This window comes from Lontra canadensis, unplaced genomic scaffold (genome assembly GCF_010015895.1).
Source record: "Lontra canadensis isolate GAN:19392208 unplaced genomic scaffold, GSC_riverotter_1.0 scaffold40, whole genome shotgun sequence".
Lineage (NCBI taxonomy): Eukaryota > Metazoa > Chordata > Mammalia > Carnivora > Mustelidae > Lontra > Lontra canadensis.
In genome coordinates this window covers 7672822-7685568 of record NW_022631034.1, presented here as the reverse complement: position 1 = coordinate 7685568, position 12747 = coordinate 7672822, and the positions used below count along the sequence as shown (strand labels likewise).

The window sequence follows — 12747 nt, the reverse complement described above, 5'->3', positions numbered from 1 at the left end:
CACTGATCCTATATTCATAACTAGGTTTGTCAGAAAATAAATATATGAACAATGATGTGATTCAAGTTATTATATTAGTTAGGTTGGCTATAATAATAAATAGACCCAGAAATATATATTGACTCAAACATAATTGCCATTTATTTCTGGCTTCTATAAGAGTCCAAGTTTGATTAATCCTGGTGAGTACATAGTTTTTCAAGCTGTGATTCAGGGAGCCAGGATCCTTCCACACTGTGCATTCACCATCTTCTAGGGCCTTATCCTTATCTCTGTCTAGTGAGTCAGAAGAAGAAAGAAAATATAGAGAAAACATATTCGTTTCCTTAGACCAGAAATGACACACATTACTTCTGTTCACACTTTACTAGAGAGGACTTAGTCTCATTACTATACATAATAGCAAAGGAGGTTGAGGGATTTGTGTGTCCAACAAGAGAAAAAACAATTATGATGGTAGCTATTCATTTCTACCAGTTAAGACAAATAAGGTAAAATGGATTACAAAGTCCTTTGCAAGTATGAGCTAATAATAACTAAGTGTAAAAATAATATGCACCATTAAGTACCAAGTGTAAGATAAGAGATACTGCTATTCAGTCATTGCCAGTTAAGTGATTGTGAGAGATAATGCAGAAAATACAGGAATCAGTGCATTTTTGTGTTAAATGGTTTCAATAGTGATTTCTCTCACCGAAATCACTATTAAAACACAAGTTTACAAAGAACATCAGTGGGGAAAAATGCTCCTTAATAAAGTCAATAACATGTTGTTGTCAACTTTATTAATGTAGCTTTCAAAACAATAGGGGCAGAAAATAAACTGCTTAGCATTTGTGAAATGTATTATATTTGTCTTCCATATGATGTAGGTCAGAAGGAGTCTGAAGATGAAAGTGAGAATGAAGAATTGGATGCCAGTTTTAGGATATCAGTGTTCAAACTACCCATACATACTTCAGATTCACTGAAGTATGCAGCATTATTGAAAGAAAACTATTATTTTCCTACATATGTCCAGCCGTTTCCTACTACTCATCAAAAACCAGCAATTAATAAAAAAGACATGCTGTTGAAGAGTAATGCAAGAAAAGAGTTTTTTACAGCACACAGAACTGGTATAAAACTCCAAACACTTCGGGATATTGATAAATATTACTCAGAGCAAAAGAAGCAGGAAAGCCATAAGAAAAGAATAGCAGCTATCACCATTGCACAAAGTGCCCAAGAAAGAGTTCGCTCAACTGTTCAAGAAAACCTAAATAAGAAAAAAAATGCTGCACAAAAACTAATTGCAAAAGATAACGAGACAATTCAGAATGGTTTACTACAACTTTGGCAGGACAGATTCAATTACCTCAAGAAAGTTAGAGAGAGAAGAGCTATGTTTCTAGCAGAAAAAAAACAAAAGGCTGAAGACCGTTTATTAATTCAAAACATAAGTAATGAGCGCACTTTTTTATCCAAAGGAATTATTAAAATGGACAGATTGAGGAAGAATCAAGCTGTCTTACAAGAAAAATGTCTGATTGTTCAGCAAAGACTAGAGATGGAAAAATATCAAAAGAATTTATTAAAACAAATGAAGGAAATCAAGTAAGTACAGTTTTGATATTATAGAGGCTTTTAATTCAATTACATGTTAATATTGTATACTAAGTATTGGGACCTAATAAACAGTACTTTGTTTATAAAATTCTCTTTGAAAAATAGAGACAACAAAAAAGCACAAAATGTTCTTATATATTACCAAAGATGAGACAATAAAACAACTCCATCTCATCCTACCTCCACCCCCAACCAACAAAACCTGCTTCTCAATGAATGGTTGTTCTTTTAAATGACAATCATCATTAGCCTCTTGACCATTGCTAGAAACCAGTCTTTTACAACTCAGTCTCTCTCATTGTCAACATCTAATAGGTTTCCTTATTCATTTTACTTTTAAAAGGAGTCTCAAACTGATCCTTTTCAATCCCACTTCTCCCATTCTAATGCAGACTCAGAGTCATTCTAAGATTCACAATTTATCCTTCAAATTGAGAGTTCCATCTGCATTCTCAAGATATCCTTTCTTCAACCCAAATCTGTTCTCTAGCCAAGCTTCAACTGTCTTTTATTTTTTAAATATTTTATTTATTTATTTGAGAGAGACAGACAGAGCTTGCGGGAGGGTATTGGGAAGAAGGAGAGGGAGAAGCAGACTCCCTGCTAAGCAGGAAGCCTGACCAGGGGCTGGACCCCAGGACCAGGACCATAAGATCATGACCTGAGCTTAAGGCAGAGACTTAACTGACTGAGCCATCCAGGCACCTGCCCACAACTGTCTTTTAAAATTAAGTTCTGATCATGTTACCTCCTACTTAAGTATATTGATGCTTTGCCATTGTCCAACAGAATAAAATCTGAATAGCATTTCAGACATCATACTTTGTTCCAATTTAACTAGACTGGTCTCACCAAATTTTCTGCTATAGCCTTTCCCTCTTCCCCTAACAGCACTATTTGCTCCATAAAGACTAAATTATTCCCAATTCCCTACCCAAATTTGTAGTTTCTTATTCCAGTGACCTTACTAGTTCTATCCCCTTTTTCTTAAAATATGAACTTCGAAAGAATACTACAAGCCCATAATGTTAGTGCTATCTACATATTATTATGCAAAACAAGCCTCTATTATTATTGTGCAAATTAGAAAGATTTGGAGTGTTCAAATTGGTGAGGGGTTAGTGCCTGTATGAGAAGGACAAGGCACGTATTTCTCCAGGGAAACACATCACTAGTGGCTGATGCTTGGCTGAGTGTGACTGTATTTCTATTTGTCCCCTATTTGCCCCTGTCATGCAGTGTATGAACTGTATAACCACTGACAAAATTCATCCTTTTATTATTTATCCTTTAGTAATCAACTGAAATGATACCTGTACTTTTTACCTTTCCACAACTGTTCTTCCGGTCTGAATTAATTCCTTTCATTTGGTGGTTCTCCTATAGTACTTGATTTAGAGCTCAGTTGTAGCAGTTACCATGAGATGACCTTTATCAGTTTAGCTTGTAAAGACCTTTATAAAATAATTTGGTCTATCTTTTCATTTCTAGTACAGTAGTTTCCTAACTAGTTTGTAAACTAGTACAGTAGTTTCCAAAATCTATTCAGTAATTATTTATTGAGAAAAATAGGATAAAAAAAGGTTTTTGAATTAGTAATGGTTGCATGTAAGTCCATTGAAGTCAAATGCTAGATCCCTGGGGCAAACGAATAATATGTATATGTGTGTGTGTGTGTGTGTGTGTGTGTGTGTGTGTGTGTATCTATATCTCTATATATGTATCTATATCTATAATACATGTATAATGTATGCATATATATGTATGTATACAGGTGTATATTAGTGTGCTTAATACTTCAGCCATTGGAATGAGAAATAATGTGTATTTTTTCAGAATGTGTAGTGAAGATATATAACCAGAATTATTAAATATATACTAAAAATATAATTAACCAAATTTTGAAAATAGCTTCACTAGTTATTAGAATAGGTATCTATGTTAAAATAAGTGCTTATTTCATGACAATGAATTTTTCCTACACTTTTTTTTTTCTACCTCTCTGTGATCATTGGCATTTCTACTAGGGAACACCTTCCATTCAAATCATTCAAATGGTAATTCATTTTCAGCTATTGAAGATGTCAAAGTGATATGGGGACATAAAGATTATTTAACACCAATAAACTGAAAATCTAGGTGGGAGATAAGTCACCAGGCAATAAGACTACCAGAGTTAAATAATAATACAAACATAATATAAGAACTTCAAGACAAAATTAAAATTTCTAGTTAAATGGTAGGTAATAAATAGATGAGAGTAATCTAGGACACCTTCAAAGAGAAAGCATAACTAAATATCAAAGCGTTAATTCATTTCAATTCTCCCCAACACCCCCATATAAAAATTAATAACATATTTTTGATCCTCTAAGAAGTCACCGTTCAGTGGCAGATATAAGCATATACTTGAATCATTACAAAAAATAGAAGTAGGAAATTACAGTTGTCAATTTGAATTTGGAAAAGCAAAGTGCTGGGGGAAATCATAATTGGCAAAGTGGATGAGCAAAATTGAAGAGTTCAGAATAGGTAACATAGTGGGGAGAGGAGGGGGTAGTGAATATTGCTCTACTCATAGCAGAGATTTTTGAAGAGGGATGATTAAAGTGCAGTTGCTTAAGAAACATTAAATTAGCTTAGAAAGGGACTGTAATTTCAGTGGACAGTCACATGGTAAAGACCATTAGGAATCCTACTTAAAAAAATAAAACTTATTTTAAACATGCATTTTACCACAGAAACTGCATTTCAAGAAATCTCTCAGAATGCTAATCCTCAGAATACACTTGGGACAAAGCTCTCTCAAACAAATTCAAAAATTTTTAAAAATTGTTTCATGATGATTTTTAAATTTTAAACTAAACTTAGTGCAAAGGCTCTGAAAATTAATATTGACTCAAAATATATTAAGCTATATTTAATAAATTTAAACTGTATTAGTTGTCAAAGGATTTTTTTTATGGAGAGTATAATTGATATATACCATTATATTAGTTTCAAGTGTACAACATAATGTTTTAATAGTTCTGTATATGGTAAAATGATTACAATAAGCCTATCTGTTACCACACATAATTACAATTATTTTCTTTGTGATGAGGACTTTCAAGATTTAGTCTCTCAGCAAATTTTAAATACACAAATTTTAAATACACCCGACTCTGACTCACCCGCCAGTCCTCTCCAGCTCACCCCCACTCAACCACAAAGCCCCGTCAGCCACCCATCACCTCTGGCCACCCACTCACGCCCACGCATCACAGACACATGGCCCTAGCTCCTTCCTGCCCTGTCCACACTGCCTCTGCCCCCTCTCCAACCTAACTATAGTCACCATGCTATATATTACATTCCATGACTTATTTTATAACTGGAACTTTGTGTCTTTTGACCTCCTTACCCATTTTACCTACTCCTTATTTCCCACCTCAGGCAAGCACCAATCTGTTCTCTGTTATCTTTAAGTTCAGTTTGTTTAGATTCCATGCATAGGTGGGATCATATAATATTTGTCTTTCTGTCTAACTTATTTCACTTAGTATAGTGCCTTCAGGGTCCATCCAAGTTATTGTAAATAACACAATTTCCCTCTTTTTATGTATAAATGATATTCCATTGTATATATACTAAAACTTCTTTACAAAGGATATTTTTTAGAGCATAAACTGTAACTTATACTATAAAATGAACACATCAAAGATTTTATTTAACTAATTAAGGAACCAATAAGATGTTTTAGCCAATTCAAATGACTAGGAGCATGTATATATAAAGGCAATCAGGAATGCCAAATTCTAGGAGCATGTATATATAAAGGCAATCAGGAATGCCAAAATAAATTTAGTCATTATCCACCAGTGATAATTATAACTCCACTGGACTATTTTGCTTATACTTTTATAGGCAAGAATCATTTGTATTACTCATAGCTTTCTTAAACTTATATGGTTATAGAATAGATCAATGAGATTGAAAGACACAGATAACTCTGAAGGGTGCACTAGAAAGGATCCCAGTAATTGTTTTTTACTCTTTCAAAGTCTTTTACACAATTTTGTCTGATATTAGATTGGAGCTTTTCAAGTCACAGTTTTATCCTGGTGCCATTTTTAACTATCCAAACAGTGTAAATACATATGCCTAAGGCTTGCCTAGAAATACTTAGTGATCCATATTGCTGCTTATTTCATCTACATTTTTAAAAGCTGATTGCTGAAGTATAGTTTACATATAGTATTACATTAATTTCAGATATACAACATAATGATTTGACAATGCTATGCATTACTGAGTGCTCACCACCGTAAGTGTAGTTACCGTCTGTCACCATACAACATTATTACAATAGTATTGCTTATATTCCTGATGCTATACTTTTCATCTCTGTATGCCCGAGGGGAAGTGGGTAGGGAGAGGGGTGAAATAGGTGAAGTGGATTAAAAGGTACAGCTTTGAATTATAAAATAAATAAATCATTTATAATTTTAAATGCTATCATTAAAAAGTAGTTTGTACTAGAAAAGAACATAAAGTAATAAGAAAGCATTTGCCTTTTCCTAGTTAAAAGCAATTTTTTAAACTATTTACTGAAATTCTTTATATAATATCTTTTTAAGTATGAAAATATTTTATATATTTCTCCTCCAAAATTTAAAAACATCTTCCTTAATGTATACTCTGTGTTTGTGTGTGTGTGTGTGTGTGTGTGTGTGTGTATGGTTTTTGGAAATAATTTTTCTATAATTTAGTATATATTTTGGAAAAGAGAATGAAAGCTAGTCTAGTATATCAAAATACAAATCTAGTGCAAATCAAAGTTAGAGAGATTCAATCAGCTTAGTTTTATCACAGCAAATTGAATGCCTGGCCATCATTAATTTGTAGAGGATACAGAGTCAAATGAGTTTCCTAATGTATCTTAACTGAATTATCTTCTCTTGCAAGCTGTTGCAAAGATATTATCCATCTCCTTGAAAACACACAGGAATAAGGCAATATTCTGGCTATGCAGGTAACATATCCTAAAAGACATTACTGAATTTTATTATAAATGTTTTCAAGTAAAGATTTTGTATCAACATGCAGAAGAGAGCAGTGAGTCAAAAAAGTAAGGTCTGGCCAGAGACCTCAGCAATTTTTCATTTTTTTTTCTCCTGGTTGATTCTTCATTAATGTATCAAACACTTGACCTAAAAGCATTCTGATGAATCTCAATAGCTAGGGAAGTCATTACTGAGAATTTAGTTCCTGATCCTGCTATGGAATGAGGAAGCATGAAAAAAGAAAGAGGAACCATAAAGCTCTAGTTTAGAAAGTTGATAAACTACCTGCAAGGGTATTTAAGAATGAATAAAAAAAGAGACTTTGAAATGAGAAAAAATATATATCTCAGGTAAAAGCTGGTCATGAAATTTCCAAAATATTCTATTCATACTCTGATGAAAGTTCTCAGGGCAGAACAGCAGGGTGTCCACTTTGCAATAAAGTACCAATTAGCATGGAAAATCTGGCACATAAGGCACTTTATCTAATTATATCAACTTCTGCTTGTCCTTAATTTGGTCATCAGTTACCTCCTAGACTACTCTCTTTATTCACTATGGTGTTTATATCCTGATTTATAAAGCTTTTCTCCATCCAATTTCAGCTGTAATCACAGTGAACTTCCAAATTCATAAGAACAGCCCTCCCAATTGCCCAATACTTTTGGATCTCAACAACCTTTAAACTCATTTTCATAGACACATAAAGGCTTCTTCATCACTTGGAACTGCCCTACCTCATAAATCTTAAATCCTTGTATACTTATTTATGAATAAAATATTTTATCTTTTCAATTCTTGTCTTCTTTTATTTCACCACATGAATTATTCAAATATATTATGACTCTTGAGCCTCAAGTAAACTTCTTTAAATGTTTCTTTTCTTTTCATTTCTACTATGTCCTCCAGGGTTCTTCATACCAGTTATTCTTTTCTCCATTTCATTCAGTGTCTCTTAAGTTCTTTCCTTTCATTGCCTCCACAATGCTAACCACCCCAGCTCCTACCTTGGAATAATCCAACTATTTCTATGCCTTGCGTTCAGGTTAAAATGACTAAAAGAAATCACTATCTTGTAAATTTACACTAATATTAATTGTATGGCTTCCAACTTTAGCTTCTGCCTCAGTTGGTTACTCTTTTTCCTCTTACCCATAACAGTACATACATGGCAACAAGAACTCTGAACATGTAATTAAGGGTACTAATTCATGGATCTTAAAATAGAGAAATTATCTTGGATTATCCAGGCAGGCCCAATGCATCACATGAGCCTTTACATGTAGTAATAGAAAAGAAAGGCAGAGAAATTCAAAGTGGGAGGATTTGATATGACATGGCTGCCTTGAAGATGAAAGAGACTATGTGGAGAGAATGAGAAGGAGATGAATTCTGACAACAACCAAGAATCTGGGAAATAGGACCTCACATCCTGGATGAGAATCACAGCCATGAGGCCCCTGGGTGGCACAGTCATTTGAGTGACTGACTCGTGGTTTTGGTTTAGGTCATGGTATCTGGGTCTTGATACTGAGCCTGCATCAGACTCCCAACTCTGTGAGGAGTCTGCTAAAGTTTCCCTCTGCTCCACTGTGCACTCTCTCTCTAAAATGAATAAATAAATCTTAAAAAAAAAAAAAAAGAAAGAAAGAAAGAAAGAAAGAAAGAAAGAAAGAAAGAAAGAAAGAAAGAACCACAGCACCGGCTGACATCTTAATTTCAGCCTTGTGAGAACAAAAGCAATAAACCCAGCTAGCTAATCCATGCTGTGCCTGGACTTTTGACCCATGAAAACTGTGAAATAATAAAGTGGTTGTTCTTACAAGCCAATACCTTTACAGTAAATATGCTACACAGCAACAAGAAAATACAAACTCTAACTTTGTTTTTCCTTTCCCAAGATTGCTTTGGTTAATATCAGACCTTTGCATTGACATAGAATTGAAATTTTAATAAATTCAAAATACCTAAGTTTAATATTTATTCATCTTAATCTTATTATCTTAATATAATCTTAATCTAAATTTGATCTTCTATAAATGTAAAACAAATTTAAAAGTTAATTTCTACCAAAAAGACTCTTAGCATATTCATTGGGGTTTCATTGCATATATAGATAAATTTGGGGATAATTAACATCTAGATAATATTGTCTCCCAGTCTTTGAAATGGTGGAACTTTCCATTAATTTAGATCTTCTTTAATTTTCAAAAATAGTTTATTATTTTGACTCATAAGTCTTGTATATCTTTTGTTAAACTTATACCTAAGTATTTGTTTTTATTTTTTTGATGCTATTGTAAATGGAATTGTTTCTTAGTTTTGTTTTCCAATTTCCAAATCTGGCCCTAGGTCCGGATTTCCGAGTATATGTAAATATAAATCAAGAGTTCTATGATCTGCTGAAAGTCTGTTTCTTCAGAGTTATCTGTTCCACTGTCTCAGAAATTAGAGTGTTGTCACTTCTTAGAGCATGCCAAGCTATGCTATTATCTTTGCCTTTATTTTAGTTGTTCATGCTTATTTAAACAAACATACATGAGCGAAATGTTCTTCCCTTATACTTTCTGCCTGAAAAATACACATCTTTCAAGACTAAGTTCAAGGATTATTTCAAATCTGGTCTTTTTTTGTCTTGCCATACCCCCTTCTTCAGATAATATTTACTAATTTTTTTATTATGCCTTCCTTTCATTGTTACATAGTGCTTTAATTATGCCACTAAAATATTATTTATGTGTTCATTATTTCTCTACTTTCTATAAACCTCTCATAGTTATGTCGTATTTATCTTTATGGTTCCAGCATCTAGGGGCATTATAATACATACTTATTGTATGAATGAGGATGACTGAGTGAAGTCCTGTAAGGACTAGGACATTTTCTAGTTTTGACAGGGTAACCTCATTTACCTTTTCCCAACTTAGAGTCCATAGTAGTCTGCTGGTGCTGCCATAACAAAATACCACAGACTGAATGGCTTAAACAACATAAATTTATTTTCTTACAGTTTTGAAGGCTAGAAGTCCAAGATCAAGGTATGTCAAATTTGGTTTCTCAGGTTTGAGAACTTTTTTCCCTGGCTGCCTTCTCATTATGTTGTAATATGGTGTTTGTTCTATGTGTTCATATCCTTAGTGTCTCCTCATCTTTTTAATAAGGGCACCACTCATATCATCTGCATGATAACATTTAAAATTAATTACCTCTTAAAGACCCTATCTCCAAATACAGTAACATTCGAAGGTACTGGAGTTTAAGACTTCAATATGAATTTTGGGGTTGGAAGTGGGAACACAGTTCAGTCCATAACAGCATCCTAGAAAAAACTTGGATATAGTGAGGCTTAAAATAAATGTTCTGCAAATCTTTTTTTTTTTTTTTTTTTAAGATTTTATTTAGGGATGTCTGGGTGGTTCAGTTGGTTAAGTGTCTGCCTTCTGCTCAGGTCATGATACCAGGGTCCTGGAATGGAGTCCCTAGTGTCTGGGCTCCTTGCTCAGAAGAGAGCCTCCTTCTCCCTTTGCCTGCCCCTCCCCCTGTATGTGCGGTCTGTCAAATAAATAAATACAGTCTTTAAAAAAATAAAAGATTTTACTTATTTGAGAGAGAGAGAACATGCACACACAAGCAGAGGGGAGAGACAGAGGGAGAGAGAAAAGCAGACTCCCCACTGAACAGGGATACTGATGAAGGGGTCAATCACAGGCCCCTGTGTTTAATGACCTAAGCCAAAGGCAGACACTTAACCAACTGAGCTACCCAGGAGCCCCCAAAATTCTGAAAATCTTAGCATAGCCTGGTTTAGATGCTTTGTTGGGAATCTAAACCAGGATTTATGAAAATTCTGTTACAACCAATAGAAATCTTAGAAATATTAAAAATAATATAAATATTATTAAATTATAGGTATTTATTTATTACATAAATTATAGGTATTATTGATCTAATAAAATTCTATGCAATAAGTAAAGTTCTAATTTTTTCCCACTTGTATGTCTGTTTTAAAAGCATCTACTTACCATTTATAATCTGAATAATTGTTACACTTTTTGTTTTTTAAAAGTATCTCATTCTATTACTTTACTTTTTTTCTTTTTAGGGCTCAAGAAACATACAAAAAACACTGTAAAGAAAAATTTGTTTTTGATATGATTGCCTTTCAAAAAGCTTGTGAAAGATTTGAAGATGCTCAAACAAAAGCTGCAATTATGAAAACGAATTTCATCTTTCAAGTTCCCAGAGGAGTGACAAAATGAACCAATGCCAGGTTACATCTGTGGTCCTTTTGAATTATGGCTAATATGTTTAGTTGAAGGACTTTGAAATAATGCTATGAAAGAAGAAATACTCTATGTAACAAGATGGATTTGTATATAAATCTTCTAAAATATAAACAATAATTAAACTGTTTCTCTTGTTGATCATAATTTAATTTGAATCAAGTTAACATGACACCCCCAAAAGGTTCCTTATATTTCCAGATGTCCAAGGAACATTTAAAACTTATTTAATTTATTGCAGGAAATAATGCAAAGGCATTAATTGTATTGCTTCATATTCCAAGGATAGTTACCCTAAAGCTATTTTCAGTTTCTCTGGCAATCTTAGCATAGTAATTTCTGCCCCAGCTGTTGACTTTTATTAAGACACTGTGTACCTTGATTAGTTTCATTACGTACTTTCATATATTTAATTATATTTCCCATTTATTTTGTTAAAATAATTTCTGAGTTTCTTATTTCAAAATAAAATCTTCACCATTATATCAGTGATTCATATCCTTATAAAAATACAGAAAATGTCAAACATAAACTGGAAATTAAGCATTCCTTTTGGCTTCCTTGGTGATTATAAGATTTTGTATATTTACTTTTGATGTATTTGCCTTTTGCATACATTTGGGGGAAGAGAGTAGAGAAAGCAGAAGACATATAATTATATAATTGTGATTATAAAGTATACAGAAATAGTAGACATATTAATGTTAAGTCTATTTAATACATATTCATGGTATAAAATTAGAAGAAAGATATAAAGGAGATATAAAGTTCCTTTGTAAAGTGTAAGTTAATTTTCAATAGTTTTTTCATTTATCTAGAAAAATAAATGTCTATTATTATGACATGCTCACTTAATACAGTGTAACTAATGCCACTCAAAATCTCTCCTTATACTTATCAGTTATATATGCAAGTTTTTAAGTGTTTTTAAAATTCTCTAATTTTCTTAGTCTATGGTAAATTTTCAAAAATCTAGTATTTTGAAATAGCACTTATTCAGTTATGCCTCTATGCTGGACTGCTAAAAAAATGTTTGTAGTGTTTTCCTAATTTTGTTAAATAATAGCTGTCTATTTAATTCCATGTCACCAGCTCTCAGTTTCCTGTTTTGCAAATAACTAATTGAGTAATTCATACTGGTATTTCTAATTATTCTTCAAAAAACAGAGATAGTGTAAGGTGGTAAAAAAACATGACAGATATAGTTTCCTATAACAAGTTAGATAATCTCTATTGTATCCTAGTTTTCCACTCCATATTTGGAAATAATACATATCTTTGGGGAATTTAATGAGAAGAATAACACATGTCATATAGTATCATTATGAAACTTCACTGAGGGAAAAAAAAACACATAAAGCAACACAATGCCTTCTATACAGTAAGCACTTCATAAAGGTAAATGTGTAGTGATGAGGCAGAAGTCTTCTCTCTTTAGCTATAGGAGGAATTGTCATCTATTTATATAAGATTTGAGGAGAGACAGATATCATCAAGAAATAGAATTTTGCCTGATATATTTGGATATAATTTATTTATTGAATCAGTAACTGTACTGAAGTTTTGTTGACCTTCCTTTATTCTCCTATGCCATACTATTTATCTTTCATAACCTTTATCGCATAACAGGTTATCAATAACATCCTTGATTATTTCTGTCTACCCAACTGTTAGCTTCTTAAAGAAAAAACATTTTACTCATCTCTGTGTTTCTATTACTTTGTACTAAGGCAGATATTATATTACACACAATGCTTTTTTTGTTTATAACTCTCTTTTTCTATTTAAGTTCTATCCCAGGTCAATCTAAT

General features: G+C 32.7%; 1 protein-coding gene across 3 annotated transcripts in view; it reads left to right on the top strand.

Annotated features, from left to right (window-relative positions):
* LRRIQ3 (leucine rich repeats and IQ motif containing 3) overlaps window positions 1-11345 on the top strand; it is a 189178-nt gene extending 177833 nt beyond the window's left edge. For 2 of the 3 annotated variants that reach the window (XM_032870109.1, XM_032870111.1), the window contains 2 exons: window positions 873-1596; window positions 10756-11345. In XM_032870109.1, the coding sequence (XP_032726000.1) occupies window positions 873-1596; window positions 10756-10912 (881 nt within the window). In that variant the 3' untranslated portion in view covers window positions 10913-11345. The remainder of the gene's footprint in view (window positions 1-872; window positions 1597-10755) is intronic. The other variant, XM_032870110.1, reaches the window with a different exon arrangement.
* The last annotated feature ends 1402 nt before the right edge of the window (window positions 11346-12747 follow it).